This window comes from Sipha flava, unplaced genomic scaffold, assembly GCF_003268045.1.
Source record: "Sipha flava isolate LNK unplaced genomic scaffold, YSA_version1 3_pilon_pilon, whole genome shotgun sequence".
In the NCBI taxonomy this organism is placed as follows: Eukaryota; Metazoa; Arthropoda; class Insecta; order Hemiptera; family Aphididae; genus Sipha; species Sipha flava.
The window spans coordinates 1,418,800-1,438,948 of record NW_020273108.1 but is presented as its reverse complement, the minus strand read 5'-3'; the positions used below and the strand labels follow the sequence as shown (position 1 = coordinate 1,438,948).

The 20,149-nt window shown below is 28.6% G+C and overlaps 3 protein-coding genes across 8 annotated transcripts; 2 read left to right on the top strand and 1 right to left on the bottom strand.

Annotated features, from left to right (window-relative positions):
- The first annotated feature begins 3,063 nt into the window (after positions 1 to 3,063).
- On the top strand, positions 3,064 to 7,220 carry LOC112688717 (erbin-like). Its single transcript, XM_025562052.1, has 10 exons — positions 3,064 to 3,222; positions 4,178 to 4,313; positions 4,370 to 4,659; positions 4,754 to 4,828; positions 5,287 to 5,412; positions 5,478 to 5,697; positions 5,771 to 6,058; positions 6,143 to 6,309; positions 6,728 to 6,856; positions 6,919 to 7,220. The coding sequence occupies exons 1-10, from the start codon at positions 3,064 to 3,066 to the stop codon at positions 7,027 to 7,029; spliced, it is 1,701 nt and encodes a 566-aa protein (XP_025417837.1). The 3' UTR covers positions 7,030 to 7,220.
- A 928-nt stretch (positions 7,221 to 8,148) lies between these two features.
- Positions 8,149 to 14,409, bottom strand: LOC112688638 (acidic fibroblast growth factor intracellular-binding protein). Of its 6 annotated transcripts, XM_025561928.1 has the most exons (11): positions 13,900 to 14,409; positions 12,772 to 12,933; positions 11,054 to 11,291; positions 10,861 to 10,961; positions 10,568 to 10,766; positions 10,052 to 10,171; positions 9,869 to 9,976; positions 9,554 to 9,781; positions 9,305 to 9,433; positions 9,084 to 9,209; positions 8,149 to 8,266 (listed from the first exon to the last, which is right to left on the bottom strand). In XM_025561928.1, the coding sequence occupies exons 3-11, from the start codon at positions 11,128 to 11,130 to the stop codon at positions 8,194 to 8,196; spliced, it is 1,161 nt and encodes a 386-aa protein (XP_025417713.1). In that variant the 5' UTR covers positions 11,131 to 11,291; positions 12,772 to 12,933; positions 13,900 to 14,409; the 3' UTR covers positions 8,149 to 8,193. The 6 variants fall into 6 exon arrangements, with proteins under 6 accessions (XP_025417713.1, XP_025417712.1, XP_025417718.1 ...); XM_025561927.1 differs by lacking the exon at positions 12,772 to 12,933; XM_025561933.1 differs by lacking the exon at positions 12,772 to 12,933 and having other exon boundaries at positions 10,052 to 10,141.
- A 265-nt stretch (positions 14,410 to 14,674) lies between these two features.
- Positions 14,675 to 19,379, top strand: LOC112688639 (E3 ubiquitin-protein ligase RNF8-like). Its single transcript, XM_025561935.1, has 5 exons — positions 14,675 to 14,934; positions 17,131 to 17,368; positions 17,452 to 17,686; positions 18,190 to 18,403; positions 18,549 to 19,379. The coding sequence occupies exons 1-5, from the start codon at positions 14,814 to 14,816 to the stop codon at positions 18,803 to 18,805; spliced, it is 1,065 nt and encodes a 354-aa protein (XP_025417720.1). The 5' UTR covers positions 14,675 to 14,813; the 3' UTR covers positions 18,806 to 19,379.
- Positions 19,380 to 20,149: the final 770 nt, after the last annotated feature.

Sequence of the window (20,149 nt, the reverse complement as noted above, 5' to 3'; positions counted from 1 at the left end):
TATCAAGTATGTATAACTGTTATTATTAGTTTGATATTATTTTATGTATTTAGACTACACTTTTATTTTAAAACTTCTATAATATAGTGATCTTGTAAATTATACACATAATACTGAATATGAAATAAATTCATTAATCATTACGTGAATTATTTTATCCAGTCAGTCCTACATTAATACTTGTAATTTACAAAACATAATACGTACCTATTGTAAGTATAAAATATTATACTTATTAAAACAATATATTTTACATGTTATACATAAATTAAATACATAGAAAAAAATCAAGTTAAGAAAAATAAAGTATAACTTAAATGTTAATAAAATGTTTATTTTATTTTAACTTAAAAAAAAATGAAAAATTAATCGAAGAGTTAAAAAATACAACACAAGTGCAATTATAATATATTAATAATATTAAATTATTATAAAAAAATAAAAATTATCTTTATACATTAAAATTTACTTTAGGTGTATAAATGAAGTGTAGATACATTATTATCAAATAAAGTTATTATTCAATGTAAATTTTTTATTAAAAAAAAGAAAAATATAAATTTTTTATATCATATATTATGTATATTTTTAATATTTTATTGTTCCATATTTGTTCTGATATAATAAAGCATTAAAATGTTAATATAAATCATTGAGTTATTTGATTAGAAAATCAAATCTAACGTCTAAATCTAAATAAAAAAAATTACTGAGAGTTTATGATAAAATATATGTCTAATACAGTGATCTCCAACCTTAGAGATGTGCACCACCGTATGGTCGTGTGACTGCTAGGGAAGTGCGAGTAGTATCGTGAAACAAACTGAATGCAATTTATCACAATAATAGTCGATCGTACTAAGTAAAACGATAAATTTCAAATTCGTATTCACAAAAACAAAATGAAAATAATAAAATCACAACCTAATAGTTCATTTTAGACAACAAATGTTGATGCACGGTTTTATTTGTTATATTCAGGGCTCATATGTTCATGCATTTGCATATCAATCTTGCCAAATTGTACCTACTTAATGCTAGATGACATAGAAATTCATTTCAAGGTATCACGGCTAAATATGTGAAATTTTATTTTGCATGTTTTTGCATATCTTTATTTTATCGGGCATTATATTAAAATGTATTAAAAATCTAAATGGAAAATATATATAAAAAATTAAAAATAGAAATTGTATTATCTTTTCTTTTCTTATCTTCTCGATACTCGTACATTTAATGAATAAATTTGTTTCAAAAGTTTCAGATTTAAAATTAATTACTGACAAAGACATACATTATACGCAGTTCATGAAGGCTCAAGAATAGTATTAATGTGTAGTGTGACCTACAAAATATATAAAATGGTCGAAGGGGGATGTAACAAATTGATTATCATGAAAGACGAACATTTTAGTTTTAATTTATTAGATTATACAGTAGTATAAAGCAAAAAATCATTTTTTTTTTGTTTCGTAGTCCTTTAAGTGCTTTCAACACTTTTTTTTGTATATTTAGATTGGTTCCATATTGAGCTAGCATACTCACTAGCGATGAAACAAAGTGCTAGTCCGGTAGTTCGAATCGTATTCGGAGCTGCATCCAACTTGCTAATCTGCTAATCTGCTAATTTCCGTATTAGGTTGTTTCTTCATAAATATTAGTATTCTTACACTGTGCTTTAAACGTGAGAGTTCTGCAACCCCTTGATAAACTGAGTGTTCACTGTTTCCCATTATTTTACCAAGCTTTCATTTCACTTTATGTATTACGATTTGTTACCCTTACGTATTGTATATTATTAAAAACAACTGCCTACCTTCGTACTATGTGGGTACGATGCTAAGACGTAGGCACCTATTTAAGAAATCCATCTCGGACGATGGCTGTGAATTATAACACAAATAATTCTGTAAAACAAGTGTACTAAACACATCGGCTGGTATTTGTATAATGTAGGTAGCGTTACCCCCTTTGCAGAGAGCAGACGTTTATAAACAATTACAATATACGATACCAATGTCCTGCCCAGTAGTGGCGTTGAATTCGGGGTTCAAGTCAGGTTATGACTAGACCATGTTTTTAGAGTGGTGAGTGGTGGATTAGTATACAAATAAGTAGTAAGTGAAATTAATCAAACCAACTATAAATTATAATACTACCCATTTAGTAATTACTATTTAAAACATTTAAGCACGCAAATGCTACCATAAATACTAAAATAGGTTAAGCATTTTCGAAAGGGATTGAATTCTCAACCTTTTAAAGTAGGTACGTTATTGGGTGTGGAGGGTTTTAAGTTATAAATTGTGTGGCTATTGACCAGACCATTCAAAATTTGGTCGGCGCCACCGGTCCTGCGGTTTTACGGCGAGGGTTCGAAACAAGAACAAAAAACTGGTCACTAACGTATTGAAACTGTGCATACCTACCTCTAATCACTGTGTTTCGTTATTGTGTCAACGTTAAACGGATTTTTAAAGTCAGGCGATTAATTTTTTATTCCGAATTCCGGTGACTGGTCGGTGATCTACTAGTTAGACGGACACACCATGCGTGCTGATTTTGCGGTGTTTTTTTTTTTTTTTTTAATCTAACAGTGATCTACTTAATGGAAAACTGTATTTGATTCTATTTAAATCGGGCCCGGGAATCAGAATCACGCAACAATTGCACTGGATGGCAAGAACCTTTACCGAATTCGAGTTTTTAAAATTCAAGTGGGTCTTATCATTGCTGGAACGACTGGAGCCTCCGTGGCATTGCACGTACCGCAGTTATGGAGGCGGGCAGGGAAACGAACTAGAACGTTCGTGAACCAGTTTCTTTTTCTTCTCGTTCGTATCATTTTCGGTTATCAGACTTTTTTTTGAAACCGATTCCCACTAAGCGGAAAATACGTCTATTATTATCGAATTTCGTCCACCGTTTTTTTATATTTTAATTGTCGTGGTCGCTGATTTTTCAAACCAATGGATACGTATGTACGAATGTGTAAAGAACATGTTTAGCGTTGGTAATTTACACACTTTTCACCGAAGCATTTTGACACATAGTTCATGAACCATGTCTCTTCTATCGTGTTTCGGGCGGAAAAGTTCTAACCACCACTATGAAGATTATATTGATGTTATTGATCTGAATAACTCTGATCTAGTCGACGTGCCATTACAGATATTTATGTACGAAAGATCCCTAGAGAAGTTGTTATTATCTTCTAACCACGTAAGAGCATTGAACATTTTTAATATCTTTTGTTTATCTCACAATGTAGATATTCCCATTCATGTTATATTGTTATTGGTAGGTCACTAATGGAGTAGAATAATTTTTATTTTGCTCCCATACTAAGTAGACAATGCATAACATTTATATAGTAGTGCATTGTATATAGTATACAGATACTATTGATTCCAAGTGATTATATTTAGTCAACCATACATTCAAACCATTTTAACTGTTTATTTTCTGCTTATTTTTTTTAACTGATTTTGTTATATTATTTATTTATTTATTTATTTATAGATTAACGGGCAATGCCCTTTTTACAATATTTTAACAACTGTTATAATAACATGTGTATATAAAACAATGAAGTAATTACAAACTTAATTAATTAATATTATAACAATACAAAATACTAATACTATAATGATCTTATTAATTCTAAAGCTTTAATTCTAAATATGTTACAAGAAAGTACAAAAAAATCTAATTTAGTTGATATTTTATTGGCCAAAACAAGAGCTCTGGAAAAGAACGTACTATTCCCACTATTGGTATTATACTTAGGAATAATGAAAAGATCCATGTTCCTTGTGTTTATACTATGAACATGAAACCCAATTTCAGATAATATGTCAGGACAGTCTATGAGGTTGTTTAAAATATCGTATAATAACATAATGTCAGCTATTTGACATCTGACATTAAGAGTCTAGGCTCAAAAATTTTTCAATAATATAAACGGTATTTCTAGTTATATGTATATTAGTTATATACAAAATTCTTTTCAAGAATTTATATTGAACATTATACTGATTATTCATATTGTAAAGTACCTATACATAAATATTTTAAAATTTATTATACTAAGTAAATAAAAGTATTATCGAAACATTGATAGTTACTTTTTATATCTCATATTCTTCATTATAAATAAGAGTTTTCATTTTTTTAGATTAAGGATCTCCCTTTGCCTTTATTTCATTGTCTACAGTTAAAAATATTGCACATTAGTGACAATAGAATTGAACATCTTCCGAAAGCAATTGGTTCATTGGTTAATCTTATTGAGCTGGACGTGAGCAGAAATTGTGAGTAGAATTTATTTTTAAATAAACTTTTATAATTTCATAATTATTATTTATAGATTTATGTTCAATTGATGAAAACATTAAAAATTGCAAGAAACTTTCTGTTTTAAATTTAAGTGTTAATAATTTATCCCAATTTCCTATCCCGTTGACTCAGATGTTATCTTTAGAAGAACTTTGTTTAAATGATACTCAGTTAGAATTTATTCCAGCAAACATTGGACGTCTTATTAACTTAAGAGTATTAGAATTAAGGGATAATAAAATATCTCAAATACCAAAGGCAGTATCCCGTTTAATGCAACTGTATAGACTTGATATTGGACAAAATGACTTTATTGAATTTGTAAGTACAGTTAATGTAATATTTAATCTTGAACATTTTATTTAGATCTACAAACTTTATCAAAATAAAATCAATGATTTATTAAATTGTTTAGCCTTCAGCAATAAGTGATCTTTATGGGTTGCATGAGCTGTGGATTGACTCCAATGATATTGTGGATATTCCTTCAGTAAGTAGCAAATTATACACTTTAAATTACATATGATTATCAGTTTAGTTAAATATTAAAAATATTATCCTATAAAAATAAATTTATTTTCAACATCCATATATATTTTAATTTTTTGAATCTTTCAGGTTCTTATTGTTCATTTAAAAATCTTATAAATTAATTAATCCAAACTGTATATAACTATAGTAGCTTATTTAGTTTTAATTATTATAAATTTATAATTGCTATTACATATTTGTTATCAAAAATAATTTAATATATTTATTGATACATGTATTAATTTATGGTAAAATTTATTATTGTATATTTACAAGTATATAGAATGAACAAATTAATTGATGTATAATATAATTTCTAGTTAATTTATTTAAAAACTATTTGTTTTTTTGTAAATAATTGTTAATTCAATATATTTTAATATATGTAATATCTATTTATATATATATTTATTTTAGGAAATCAGCAATCTTCATGAATTATGGTACTTAGATGCTAGTAATAATAGAATATCTAAAATTGATCAAGATATTCAATACTGTTCAAAATTGAAAGACCTTCACCTATCATTTAACAATTTAAAAGTAAAAATATACCTATTATGTTTAATATTATTACTAATATGTTGTTGTAATATGTCTTTTATTAGTGTTTACCTAGTTCAATGAAGCATTTACATGATTTAGTAACATTAAAAGTAGATCATAACTGTTTGAAACAAATGAATGGTGTTTTTGAAGGCCTTCAATGTTTAGAAGAACTGGATGCTTCTTATAACTTTTTAGAAACTTTATCACCTTCAGTTGGTTTAATGAGAAAATTAATGATCTTACGTTTAGATGCTAACAGATTAAATAATATACCAACTGGTATTTTTTTTATCAATATCTATAGTTCTAAATATTTAATTTATTTGTACATTTTCTTATTGTGATTTTTCAGAAATTTGTAGTTGTAGAAGTTTAAGGGAACTCAGTCTACGGTCAAATAATTTATCAAGTATACCCGATGGTATAGGAAGCTTACAAAATTTAGTTGTTTTAATGTTAACACAAAACAAGATTAAAAATCTTCCACTTTCTGTTTTAAAGTTAAAAAATCTCAATGCTCTTTGGCTTTCAGAAAATCAAAGCAAACCATTGACACCTTTACAAAATGATTATGAGAATGAGACTGGAAAACATATTTTAACTTGTTATTTATTACCACAAAGAGAAGATAATTTTATTGGTAATTTATGTTTATGTTGACATATCTATTTATCATTTAATATATTTATTAATTATGTAATTTAATTTTATATATTTAATATAGAAAACAAAGATCAATGCAATAAATCTATTAAAACTAACACAAGGATCCGGTTTACTGAAGATTCTGTCTTAGAAGAACCAGGAAATTTAATGAGAGTTCCTACACCACACCCAAAAAAGATGAGAGCTTTTGCCAAAATGTTATTGGAAAGGAAAAAAAAAAGCAACGTAATTATACAATTAAAGTTCATTTTCTCACCATATAATTTATTTAAAGAAAACTATTCTTAACTAAAAAGGTTCTATTGCAAAATATTACTTCAATTTTATTATTCACTTCAGTAATTAACTATTTCTTATACATATAGAGTTACACTAATAATAAAATTATATAGGTAAAAATATTTTCTTACAATAATAGTATGAAAGATAACACTAGTTTCTTTAAAGTTTTATAGTATTGTTAGGATGAAAAGAATGTGCTGATTAAAATGTTCAATAAATATTTTGCTAGTATATTTATCTTATATTTGAATGCCTAAACCATATTAATAATATTTAATTTTTATATATTCTAAAAATTATGTATTTTTGACATTTTCAATGCTTCAAAATGTTTATAATATTAATTGAAATTCATTTTTAGGAACCATCAGTAACCATTGACAATCTCGAAACATCTAAATCAACTGAAATTGATCACAATATAGCAATCGATCAAGAAGCCGAAAAAATGGAAGAACTTTATCAAATGAAAAGTAGTATTATAGAACCAGTAAGTAGAAATATTAAGAATAAATATTTTGATAAAATATTAACTTAATTTTTTAAACAAAGGAAAATTTATATGAGCCTAAAGTGAACCCTCAGAGAGTTCCTCCACCTTATCACATTGCAGCAGCATATTCAAAACAAGTTTCATTTTTTAATAACAAACATCATAGTTAAAATAAAGGTAATTTATTACCTAGAAATTTATATTTTTTAGATAAAATTATTATTTCTATTGTTATGAGTTGCTTAATTTTAATTTTTACCATAAAACTATATCATAAGTATCACATTTTAGTCATCACACATTAAATATTATTGGTAAACAAATATTATATTCATTATTTAAGTATGTAAGTATGTTGAAAAATAATGACATTTAGTGAGATTTTGTATTTAACTATTAACAAAGTACAAATTGAAAACTAACACTTTAAGATATTAATGTATTTTTAATATTTTTATTGAATATAATTTGTAAAATAATAATTTTAATAAACTTAAATAAATGCTTTTGTTAGAGATTTGATTTGTAATAATTATTAGTTGTTCAATTGATTTTTCAACATGAAAACTTATAGATTATATTGACACTACAGTTAAAAAGGTCATGTTTAACTTTTTGTTATTTTTAAAGTATGTATAAACATAATACATTTTAATTAAAAAAATTAGAAAGAAAATTAATTATATTATACTGATTACCTTAATGAAAAGTTTGAAATAGTGTAATATACATAAATATGGTATTATGAATAAAACTACAATTCAGTAATTGTGTTGTAACGCAGCTTTAATATTTTAGTAATTAAAAATAAAAGATCTATAACTCCTTATTGCCTTGAAATTTGGTCATGCATACAATTTAACTTTATAAATACAATATTAGTTTAAGTTTACAAATGTAAGGTTTTAATTAAAATTTGTTGTATAAACACATGCAATATAAATAGAATATAATTTTTTGTACTTTTATAGGTACTATATTAAGACTAGCATAAAATATTACTTTAGTCTTATTAAATGTAGGTATACAATAGTAATGTATTAAATTTTACAAGAAATAATTTAGTAAAACAAAGTTAAATAAAACACACATTATCTAAATAATACTATATAACACAATTAATTTATAACAAATATTTGGACTAATATTTTGAGTAATTACTATATAAATATATAACTATTTAAAATATATATTATAACTCAAATTCACAATCAGACTGAAGTACCAATTTATACAATTAACAAATGTATTAATAATATCTATAACAAAAATTGTCTAAATTTACCTCGATTTTTTTTTTTTTTTTAAATAGTCATTCATTGTATGATAAAGATTTAATAAAGTTGCTTAACACTGGTAGTTATTACATCCATATAGCGTTCCCAAGCTTTCTTGACTTCTGCATCCCTAGAACATTTTTTAATTTTTTTTTTTAATAAATAAGGCAGCAACAAATTATGAAGTTATATTAATTTTATATAATAGTATTCTACAAATTGTAAATGTTATACTTAATTTCATTAAAAATGCAATTTTTAAAGATTATAAATGAGTATTAAGTTAGCTGAACCCATAAATATTCATAATAAAGTTAAATGAAAATAAAGGAATAGCAATTTATACTCATTTATAATAATATATATTTATATATTTTTTGTGAGCATATGGTATTTCTAAATATAAATAATATAATCTTGCACTATGTTAGTCCAACAGCTTAAGTAATTTACTATGTTTAAATTACATTCAACTACAATTTTATTTTAGAATTATTCATCTATTCTTACTCATTTTCTTGAATCAATTTTTTATTTTTTACATTTATATTTTATAATTTGAGTATTAGTGTTTTTTATACATGAATAAAATTGTAATGAAAATAAATATATTATAAGTTAATTTGATTTCTATTTAAATACCTGATTTTATGATAGTTTGACTATACAATGGTCCTATGTGTGTTGAATTATCAAGACTCTACTGGTAATAATATAAAAATATTTTACAAATCTTAATAAAAAATTCAAACACAATTGAAAACCTATTAAATTGTATATCTTAAAAATCTAATAATGAACATATAAATATATTATAGTCTATGGAAAAAATAATAATGATGAAACAAATAGTATGAGATTTTACACTCCATTATTTTTTAGTTGCAATTATTACATAAATATTTTTAATTAAAAATAAATTACATTTTATAGAATAATTTACTTACTGAAATATATCTAATTCAATGGCACTGTTAATATATACTTTAAGAAAATTCATTACATCTGTTTTACTCCAAGCAAGTAATTTCCATGGATCAATAATCCTTTCTACTACTTCAAGGAAGAATCCTCTAAAATACAATGGAAATAATGATTTTTTTTTTTTTAATATATTGTGTTACGATATAATATTTTATGTACACAAACATTTTATTTTAAAATTTACCTTAAGTCTCTGTTATGGTGAAGATTATAAGCAATTCCAATAATAGCACGACTTAATGAACGGAAATTAACTTCCATACTATTATATGTTTTTTCAAGAAATTCTGGCTTTAATTTTTGACAAACAACACTGAAACAATAATACATAATAAAGTAATTATAAAACTGCTGTAGTTTATGTCTTAAATGATAAATTGTTTTATTTTTTATTTTTTTAGTTTATCAAACATTTTTAGTAAATAAAACTAACTGTTTATGGTCTTTTTCTTTGTCTAATAATATTCTAACTTCTCTTAAATCCAGTAGAAACTCTCTATCCAAGTCTGTATCTCCAAATTCTGGACTATTTTTAGGATAAGTCCATTTGTTCATTATACAAAGAGTTGATTCATAAAAGTCAGGAAATGTTAATGTTTGTAACTTTCTTTTAGATGTTTCAAAACGCATACAAGCTATGAAAACAATCACTCCATACTTTCTAATTAAATAATAACATGGTTATTAGTTATATCTGGTGATATTGAAGTATATATATATATATATATATATAAACATTTTTACATACTTTGCTAAATCTTCAGATAGTAAGAATATACTAGAAATATTTTGAATAACAGAGCCTTGCAGTTCTTCGACAGCCTTGAAAACTCTTTTAACATTGTCAAATTGACGTCTGAAATCAAATTTATTTTTAAAACAAATTTTAATAAACATAAATGAAATCTGATAAATAATAATGAGAACCAACCGGCAAGATTTTATAGCAATACTTGTTTTTTCACTAACTTCATCTAAATCTTTGCGATGTTTAGACGACAATTTTTTCCCAAGGAATTCTCTAACAACAATATCATCAATTTCATAATATCTAAACAAAACCATAATAAATATATGTTTTTTCTTTTTTTTTTAAAAAAAAAGGTGTGTAAGAAAACATTTTTATCTTTAAATATTTGATTCTTATTAAGAAGTATAAAATAAATTAAAAATTTAACAGCATGCAACTTTTCGTTAAATAATAATGTGAATATTTTAATTTTTAGTTTTGATTACAAAATTTTTGAAAATAGGTTAACATCATTACATTTCTACAGAATAAGACTCAAGTGTAAAATAATTAAATAAACATAATTAATATCACATGGACCAGATGATGGATATACAAATTAAAATTAACTACTTTCAGTTTTAAAAATATGAACATCTGTGAATTATAATATAACAAAAATATAGTAAAATTTAAAGTTTAATCAATATTGTATACTTTTCTACTAAAATGTGTTTGGTCTGCGGCTCAATCTGAAATGCCAGTTGTTGATCTAATTTCGTAGGATAGTGAATCAATTTTTCAAGCAAACTGTAAGTTCGGTAATGATCTAATATGTCCGATGCAACCAAGTCAAGTGTTGTGCCCATCTCTTCCAGAATGCCATACTGTTTCAGAATGGACACCGCTTCAGAGGCTGAAAAAAAATGTCCGTACCATAATTCAGTTCGATCGATTATAACGTAAAAACAATATTATTATGAAAACGTGTAGTTTAGATAGGTAGGTACCAGAATATCCGTTCACCCACAAATGATATACGTCTGGATCAACGATTGTGTAATTGCTAATAAAGACATCCACTTCTGGACTGGGCGAGTTCATCGTGTTCCTGTGGTTTACAATATCATATTGTACACTCATCAATTGTTAATACTGAGATTATTATAATAATAATTAAATATTAACGAATTTATTCACTACCTATGAAAAATAATTCGGCCACAATCAATAATTTTATTATTATTGTTTATACTTTCTGGATCGATTTGATAAGACATTTCGACTGTGATTACACAATTATTGATAAGCCACGGTCGCGACTCGTCCGCCTAACTCGAATCATTCCGTCAACTTCACGTAACACGCATTACCATGGGTAAAAGTTTTATTATTTCATTCATTTGATTGAATTTTGCAACAATTACTCGCCATGTACAACCTATTTTTGGAAAATTTTATAATGCAAATTACGTACAATTAAACACGTTTTTACTATTTTTACCATTTCTCACATATTTTTTAGGAACAACTTCATTATAAAAGTCCATTAAATTTAAAACTCATCCATATTATTGTTTAATTTGTCATTTTTTTATAATTAAAATTAATAATTTATAGTTAATTAATGATTCCAATTTATGCAATAAAATAAAATAAATATAAATAATATGATTATTTTATAGGTAATAATTTAAAGTACTTCTTAAGCATGGTTGGTACTAAACTTATAAAAATGGTATATTTATGTACTTTTTCTTTTATTAAGCATTGGTATCTTTTGTGAATTTAATTTATGTCATAAGTATTGGTTGAACAATACTTATTCTGACTATGAATTGACTATGAATATGAAACTATGGCTTATAGTTAATGTCGTAATAATAAAATTATTAATTTGTGCGAGCTCAAATGTATATTTCCCTGCAGACCCCAGAAGTTACAGAATTTTAATAGGTATTTCAGCGTTGGTTATCAGTAGGGAACGGATTTATATGTAAATGCATATTTTTATTAAAACGAGGTATTTAAGATTCGATAAGAAATGTTTATGATTTAAATCATTACTATTAAAATTATGATACTTTTATTTTACATAGTTTTACATATTTTGGTATAATTACATATTTTTACATATTTCACTAATTTTTAAATATTTTTAAACATATTTTTATCATTTCATCATTCATGCGTCTTCTTCGAACGAAAATACAAGAAATTATTTCAAAATTATATCCAGAAACTTTTATCTCTATTGGCAAAGCTCAAAATATTATGCAAAATGAAACATTGAAAATAATTTAATTTTAATTAAAAATAATTTAACAAAATTATTAATAAAAAATATTTCACCAAATGATAGTATGCAAATTGTTGAATCAGCGATTAAAACTCGTAAGCGGACCAATAGATGTCGTAAAAAAGAAAATTCATGCTGTTACAGAAAAAAATTCCAGGCAATATTGATTTTAAAACAATCAATGACATAATGAATGGTAGACAACCTTTTAAAAATTTGGAATTATCGCCTTCTGATAGTATGCACTTGAAATATGCTTTTAATACATAGGTTGATGTGAAACGATAATTTAGCCGCTTTAAAAGTATTTTGATACCTAATAGGAGACATTTAACATTTGATAATTTACAAGATATTGTAATAATTCAATGCAACAAATCTTTTTGATAATTTAATAATAATAATCACTTTTTTTTTAATTTTTTTTCCCCACATATTTGGATGTTTTTAGCACATATTTTATAAATTATACTTACATATTTATGTACATATTTCTGTATTTTTATTACATATAAATCCGTTCCCTAGTTATCAGTTATATGACTTCCATTCATATAACTCACGAAATATTGTTGAAATACATTTTTTTTAAATAAAATACTAAAACTTCGTGGATCAATACCCTCTTACTAGATGGCGCTTCGAGTGTTTCCGATCGTTCATTTTTGCGTCGAACCCATCACACAATTATAGGGAAATAATTATGTTCATCTATATTGAAAGTAGGCGTTTAGAGAAGGTCATTGTTTAACGTTGGAAATTTGAAATTATTCGGATAGAAACACTGGGAAAATAAGTTTGTCGATTATATTTTATTATACATTCTAATACATATATATTGTATATTGTAATTATAGGTATATTAAAAACTATGATTATAGAATTTTGGTTGTTTTTGTCCGTGGACCGTGAAATGTGATATGCATTTGTTGAATTTGTAAAATACTTATGATTGTGTATACGAACAAATCGAAATAAATACCATTCTCAATAAATACCGATATATAACATCGCTTTCGCATGTCTCAATTATTCACAATTTATTATTTCCAAATTGTTATTTATGTTATTTAAGTGTCTATTGACTGAAAAGTGCTGTAAATAGTAGGTCCACTCGCAATAATATTATTATTTTATACTTCGATATCCATGTGAAAATGTTTGTGAAAAAACTCTTGGGGCGTTTTCGGTTTAATCTAACAGACGATTCTGTCAGTAAAATAAAAGCAACGACTGGAATTTATTGATCGTGTAAGGGGCAAAATAATATGTTTATACGGTCACCAATATTTGGTAGTCGAAACGCTACGCCCGATTATTAACGTCCTTGTAGGATAAAAATCGATCACGTCCCGTACCAACTTATGTTCAACTGTATGTCCATAAGCATACAAATAGTCTAGATATAATAGTCTCAAGTTCTTAAATATTTAAAAAGATATATTTATTATGCGTGTTTTTTAAGCAATGTGTACTCGTAAAATCCTTTCACGGTTTAAACCGATGTATTGGGATGAACAATTTACTGAACAAAACACGATAATGCGTATGGTACAATCAAGCGTTTTTGTGTAAAACATCTGGGAAATGACAGAACACCCATCGAAATAATGTGTTGGTGTACGAGAGCCGTGATGGACTTTATTACTTCGGTAGTCCGACTAGATCCGTCCGAGAAGCGACGTTTGTCCGGTACATTAAATGTACTTCTAAAAAGTGTACACACTCTACGTGCTTGCACAATACCTACCAACACGGGGAAACGTTTTACCGCGCGGAATGGAAGTTTTTTCTTTCTCCTTTTTTTTTTTTTTTTGTCTCGGTCTCGGCCGCGACGAACCGTGCACACACCCCTATCGCACCGAACACGCCTGACCTGCACGAGCCCGGGCGGTTATCCGTTCAGCGCGGAACGATTCCGCGATCCGGCCGCGCAAGTATTCGTGGCCGCGCCGCGCAGCAAACGCGTCCGACGTGCAGGCGCGGATCACGCGTAGGCGGGTAAGCAAAGAACACCGCCGCCGACCATCTCTTCCGACGCCGTCCGTCCGCACGCGTTTCACCCGACGGTCCAGCACTCGGCACAACGGTTCGCGTTCGTGGAATAATAATAGTAATAATAATAATCGTCTCGCTGACGGTTGTCGTGTCACCGGACGCCGAACGCGCGGATAACCTCTGCGCACGCTTTGCCGCAGCGTTTGTTCGAGCGCGCCGGACGGTTCTTGCACCGCGCTACGGTCGGGGGACGGGGCGGGGTGGTACCCGTCGATCGTTATCCTTTGCGCCTGCGCCCCGCCGCGCTCGTCGCGCACCGGCAAACGGTCGGGCCCGGACACGGGGCGCGCGTGCGCGCGCGTACCGTCCGTAACGGTTCCAGGGGGCCCGGGATATTGATCGTCCGACGGCGCGCGGTCGGTGCGAGGAAACGGAGCGATATCGAGCGAGAGGAGTGGTGGGGAAGAGAGAGTGAGTGAGTGAGTGAGAGGGAGCGACTATTGTCGGCGTCTACGGGTCGCGGTCGCGTCGCTCGCAGTAGCCAGCCTTTCGTCGTCGCCAACGGTACTGGAACGCAGCAGGTCCAGTACGGTCATCTCAGGAAGAGCAGCACACAGCCGTCGGTCAACTGCCCCGCCGCAGCGGACCTCAGAGTGATCCAATTGCATGGCCGCCGCTGATATTTGCATGTATTATCTTCGGGGCGCGTGCCGGTTCGGCAACAGATGTTGGAACTCGCACGACTGGAAGACATTCATGAGCAGCGCCCCGACTATGTCCGTTCCCGGTGAGTACCCGTACTTTGAATATGCCGGCGCGTGAAACGTTCTCACCGGCGAGCGGTGCTCGGTGTCAATCCTTCGCGGTTATTCGACGCGCGTCCGTTAGGCCGAGATGGCATCAATGTTGTTCGCGTTGGAAAACGGTGAAACGCACGGGACTCGTTAATGTCCGCAATCGTATACCGGCGCTCGATTTTCGAGTTCATCCGTCCGCACGAATTACTCATTCCGTAAGCTCGGCAGATCGTTGAGATGATAAAATTAAAAAAAAAAAAAAATTTATTTTTTATTACTCCCATTTAGTTAGATAAGTGCATGTTGGTTGTTTTATTCATAGAATTACTTTTTTACCGGAAATTCCACAGTGGACCAATCACATGGGCCATGTTAACCTCATCACGCAAGCCAATGCGTCTGTACATGCATGTGTATATGTATGTGTGTTACGGGCAATATGAAATACCGGACAATGTTCACATTGCTCGGGTAATTTGATCTTGCCCGGTTGATTTGAACCTCTAATAGAAATAAATAATTGTTTAACTTATAATATAATAATATATTATAAAATATTTTACTAATCATTTCTCATAATTTTATTATAATACGGAACAAAGTATAAAATATCATTATAATATTCCTTACCCACTATTGATATTATTTTATGTTATATTTATTGTTTTCCCATACCAAATCGATAAAAGTAATAGCTATACTGATACAGTTGGACAAAATTATATGAACTAAAATTGATATTCACGATTAAGCTGTCGAGTTTTCCTGCTAAGGGGCAGACTGGGCCGAAGGGCGAGGGGGCGAATGCCCCCTGGGTTGGTATGATTGCGGTTCTTCACAGGTATATTGGGCCCATGTGTACAACTGTGTAATGATTAATTTATCAGCAAATTTTGCAATTTTCAAAATTGTAGCTTAGTTTACTTAATGCGACGTAGAGTAATATAACGTATAACACCAATACACCATAGAACAACAATTATCTATGCTGCTGCAGTGATGGTTGATAGAGTAATATAAAATACGCTGTGTTTAGATACCCGGGTGGATAAAGCGTACACGGACTGTCCGTGTATATATTCGATACCCGAATAGTTAGTGCGCGGGTCGGGGGAAGTTGTCACGTCAGTGATGCCATACTAGCGGCACTTGTCACTACGCTCCTCGGCGCCGTCGCTCCGCTCCGCTGATCGAAAATATCCCTCGACTTGCTATGCAACACCACCCTAAGTAGGTCACAGCGTAATTACTAAGTTACTAACTTTTGTATCAGTTATCAATCATGAAAATAATTAAAAAAGTGCAAAATAAAATTTCATCAGTTGAACCCGATACTTGTCGCTATGTATGGCTTTCAATAACTTTAGACTACGAGTTCACATACAATAATCCCATAATATTGTTCATACATTAATTTAGCTAGAAATAAGGAAAGGTATTCAAATGGTGCCAATAGTAGCTACGGTTTTTTTTTTTTTTTTGGAGCGACTACGATAATTGCTTGATTCAGTTGACCATCAAGGACACAGAGAATTTTTTAAAATTTTTTAAATTTGTGTATCAAATGAAAAGATGGCGATTGGACATTTAATTTTTATATTTATATTGATGTTAGTATATTAAGTACATAAAAATAAATTTATTTAATAAAAAGAAATTCAAATACCATCTTATTTTTTTTTTCAAATAATTTAAATATACGAATTATAATTGATATACTCGTATTATACTTAACGGTTTTCATTATGATATAGTACATTTGCAGAAAAACACGATATCTCAATTGCCACTAATATTATGCTATAAATCAAAACGAATATAAGTCAAACCATTGTTAAACCTGTAATAAATAATTTACATTATCTCTCAAAACCTACAGTTGAAATCATGGGCCTTATATTAAGTATAATATACTAAATAATATAATATAATATCTTATACTTAGTATAAGGTCTATGGTTGAAATATACTCTCTACAAAAAAAAAAAAAATATTAAATTTGAACGCACTCCAACACACCTATCTAAGAAATAATTCATTTTTATTTATTTTTATAAATATTGAATATTATGAAATGTAATATAAAAATTGAAGTTAATTTTACTGAAATTAATGTTCTTTTCCCGTCGGACATAAATCAATTAATATTAAGTATATTACCTAATTAAATTTTTTTTTTTTTCTAGCGAATACTGATAATGATGAAGAATGTGAACCAAGTACTTCAAGTACCATCAATGAATCTCAACAAGATGAACCAAGTACTTCAAGTGTCATCAATGAAACTCAACAAGGCGGACCAAGTACTTCAAGTACCATCAATGAATCTCAACAAGATGATCCAAGTACTTCAAGTACCATTATTGCATCTCAACAAGATGGACCAAGTGCTAACACTGAATCCCAACAAGATATGACCGAAGAGTACTTACTTTTGAAATATTATAATTTTATTATATTATAGTTATTTCTAGTTACATTTTTTCATAATATGTCATTATTTTTAGAGAGCAAATGATTCAAACTGCAGATACAGCTGGAGAAATTGGCGATAAATCATCAAGCAATGAGTTAATAAAATCAATAAAGAAAAATGCTAGCAAGTTGAAAGAAATTGGAAAAAAAACAGTATTTTGTAAAAAAGTGATTCCTATTAAGGAGAAGATTGATTGGGAAGAAATTATAAGGAATACTGTGACCGAAAATTTACAATGTGGTGTCTGCATGGAAATATTTATAAAGGTAATAATATTAGATATTGTAATCTCAATCAATTATCTAATGATATTTTCATAACTCTTGATTCATGTACTAATGTTTGAAGACCGAATATATTTAAATTATATATATATATATATTTGTAATATTATATACTTTTTTGTTTCGCTATCATAAATATATTTTAAATAATAATGATTTCATAGGAAAATATACTTATTTATCATTGTTTCAAATGATTTACAAAAGAAGCTGATGTACATAAAATATTATAAGGATTGGTTATTTTGGTTGGAATTTATTCATTGTCTTGTGAGTTTTATCTATTTAGATATTATGTGAAAACAATAAAAATAGACAAACTATATATTTATAAAATTCTGTTTAACAAGTGTACTATTAAAACAGTCAATCAATCCACTTAAAATTGTCAAAAACATAAATGCTTTGGTGTTCTAATGATACTACAATAATTATCAAAAATTATTTAATTCGATCGGTTTTTTTATGCGTCTATTGTTTTTCAGCCCACAGTACTCAACTGTTCACACACGTTTTGCGAATCGTGCATACATATTTGGATGAGGAAAGTTAAGAAATGCCCTATGTGTCGAGTAAACATCCAATCGAAATCGTACTGTTTGACTTTGGACTCGTTCATTGACAAATTAGTCGAGTACATGCCGGAGGAAATCAAACTCAGGCGCAGAATAACAGTCAAGGAACGCACTTTAACGAAAGGTACTTGCAGTAAGCACATGGCATGTATACATCACACTGTGATCATCATGAATTGGTGATCACATGACATGTGCTAATTGTGGAATATTGTTGCCGTAATTTGAAATAAAAGGAAAAATTAAAAATTGTTGCGATAATTTTCTAGACGAGGAATACACACGGCGGCATATAAACAGATCGAGCAGACTGGATAGACTTGTGAACGCTACGGCTCAAAGTCAGCACCCACTACTGGATCTTTTCATGGCGACATCGGGAAACCACAACGACGATATTGAGGACGATATTGAGGAAAATGTGATACGCGATCAATCCGAAGTGATGCGTATGAATTTACACGACATCGTGATCAGCACAAGAGGAATGAACCCTCTGTTGGACTACAATGGCTGGTGTGAATAATGCTTAACCTTCCTCCTTTTGACATCAACTAAACCGTCAAATCCTCTTCAATGAAACATTTTCCTAATCACTATTAAAATACTTTATAAATCCATTTCTCATATAAGCTAATCGATTCCATTTGTTAAAAAAATGATTTTTTAATTATATACATTTAATTATCTACATTTTTTAATGATCCACTATAAATGTATGATGATGATACGTTCATCTAATATTTGTTTTATTTTCATGAATACTCGAGTTTCTTTTCAATTTTATAAAAAAAATTACTGATTGTTTATTTGATCGGTTAATGTGGTGGATTGAATTTCGCAGATGTCTATGGACGTAATACTATAAGTTTTCAATAATTCTCGATTATGAGGGAGTGTACAAAAAAATGTATTCGATCAAAAATCACGTCATGTGCTGTAGCGTTAATATTTTTTTTTTTTTTGTACCCCGTGCACATGAGATATATTAATCAATTAAATTCATATACTATCTTATGTATTTATTATTTTCAAATAATTTAAATTTAAAGATCATAACTGATTGATTATACTTAACGGTTTTTATTATGATATCGTAAATTTTTAAAAAAGCACGATATCTTAATTGCTACTAATATTATGCTATACATCAAAACGAATATAAGTCAAACTCGTAATAAATAATTTACATTATCATTTTTATTCTTCATTAGTCAATAGGTTTCCATTTCGATTTATCAGTGTGAATTATTTACATTACGTATTTGGATAATTATCTAATATTAAATACCTAGCAAAATATAAAAAAAAAAAATGTTATCATTTATATTATACTACATTATATACCGTATAAGGTAAAAGTTATCAATTATATTCCTAGAAAATATATTTAGATTTTTATGTTTGTGTAGAACGTAATTAGTTTAGTTGAATTATCGATTATGTTTCCAAATGTTTTATTAATAGTACATTATGATACAAGTCAAACTAATCTATAAATATTTTAAGTAAATGTTTGTGTGTTAACAGCATTAAAAAAACGTGTGTTATAAAAAATTAAAAAGTATTTATAAAATATATAAAATAATTGAAAATGTAAATGCTGTTTTCTGTTAAAAAACCCTGCATTTCAAGGAATTTGAAATATTGAATACAAATTTTTTTATAATTAACTATGCATGGTTTGTAATAGTTTAGGAACAATTAGATGCCTAAAAATAATAATTGCGAAGTAGTAATCAACACGAATAAAAAATGGTATATTAAATATAAAAGAATGTCAATATAGGTATTATTAATGTATTATACGGGTGCAGTAACAGAAATAATGTTATTAAGTTGTTGTGACCACGAATAAACAGTATAATAT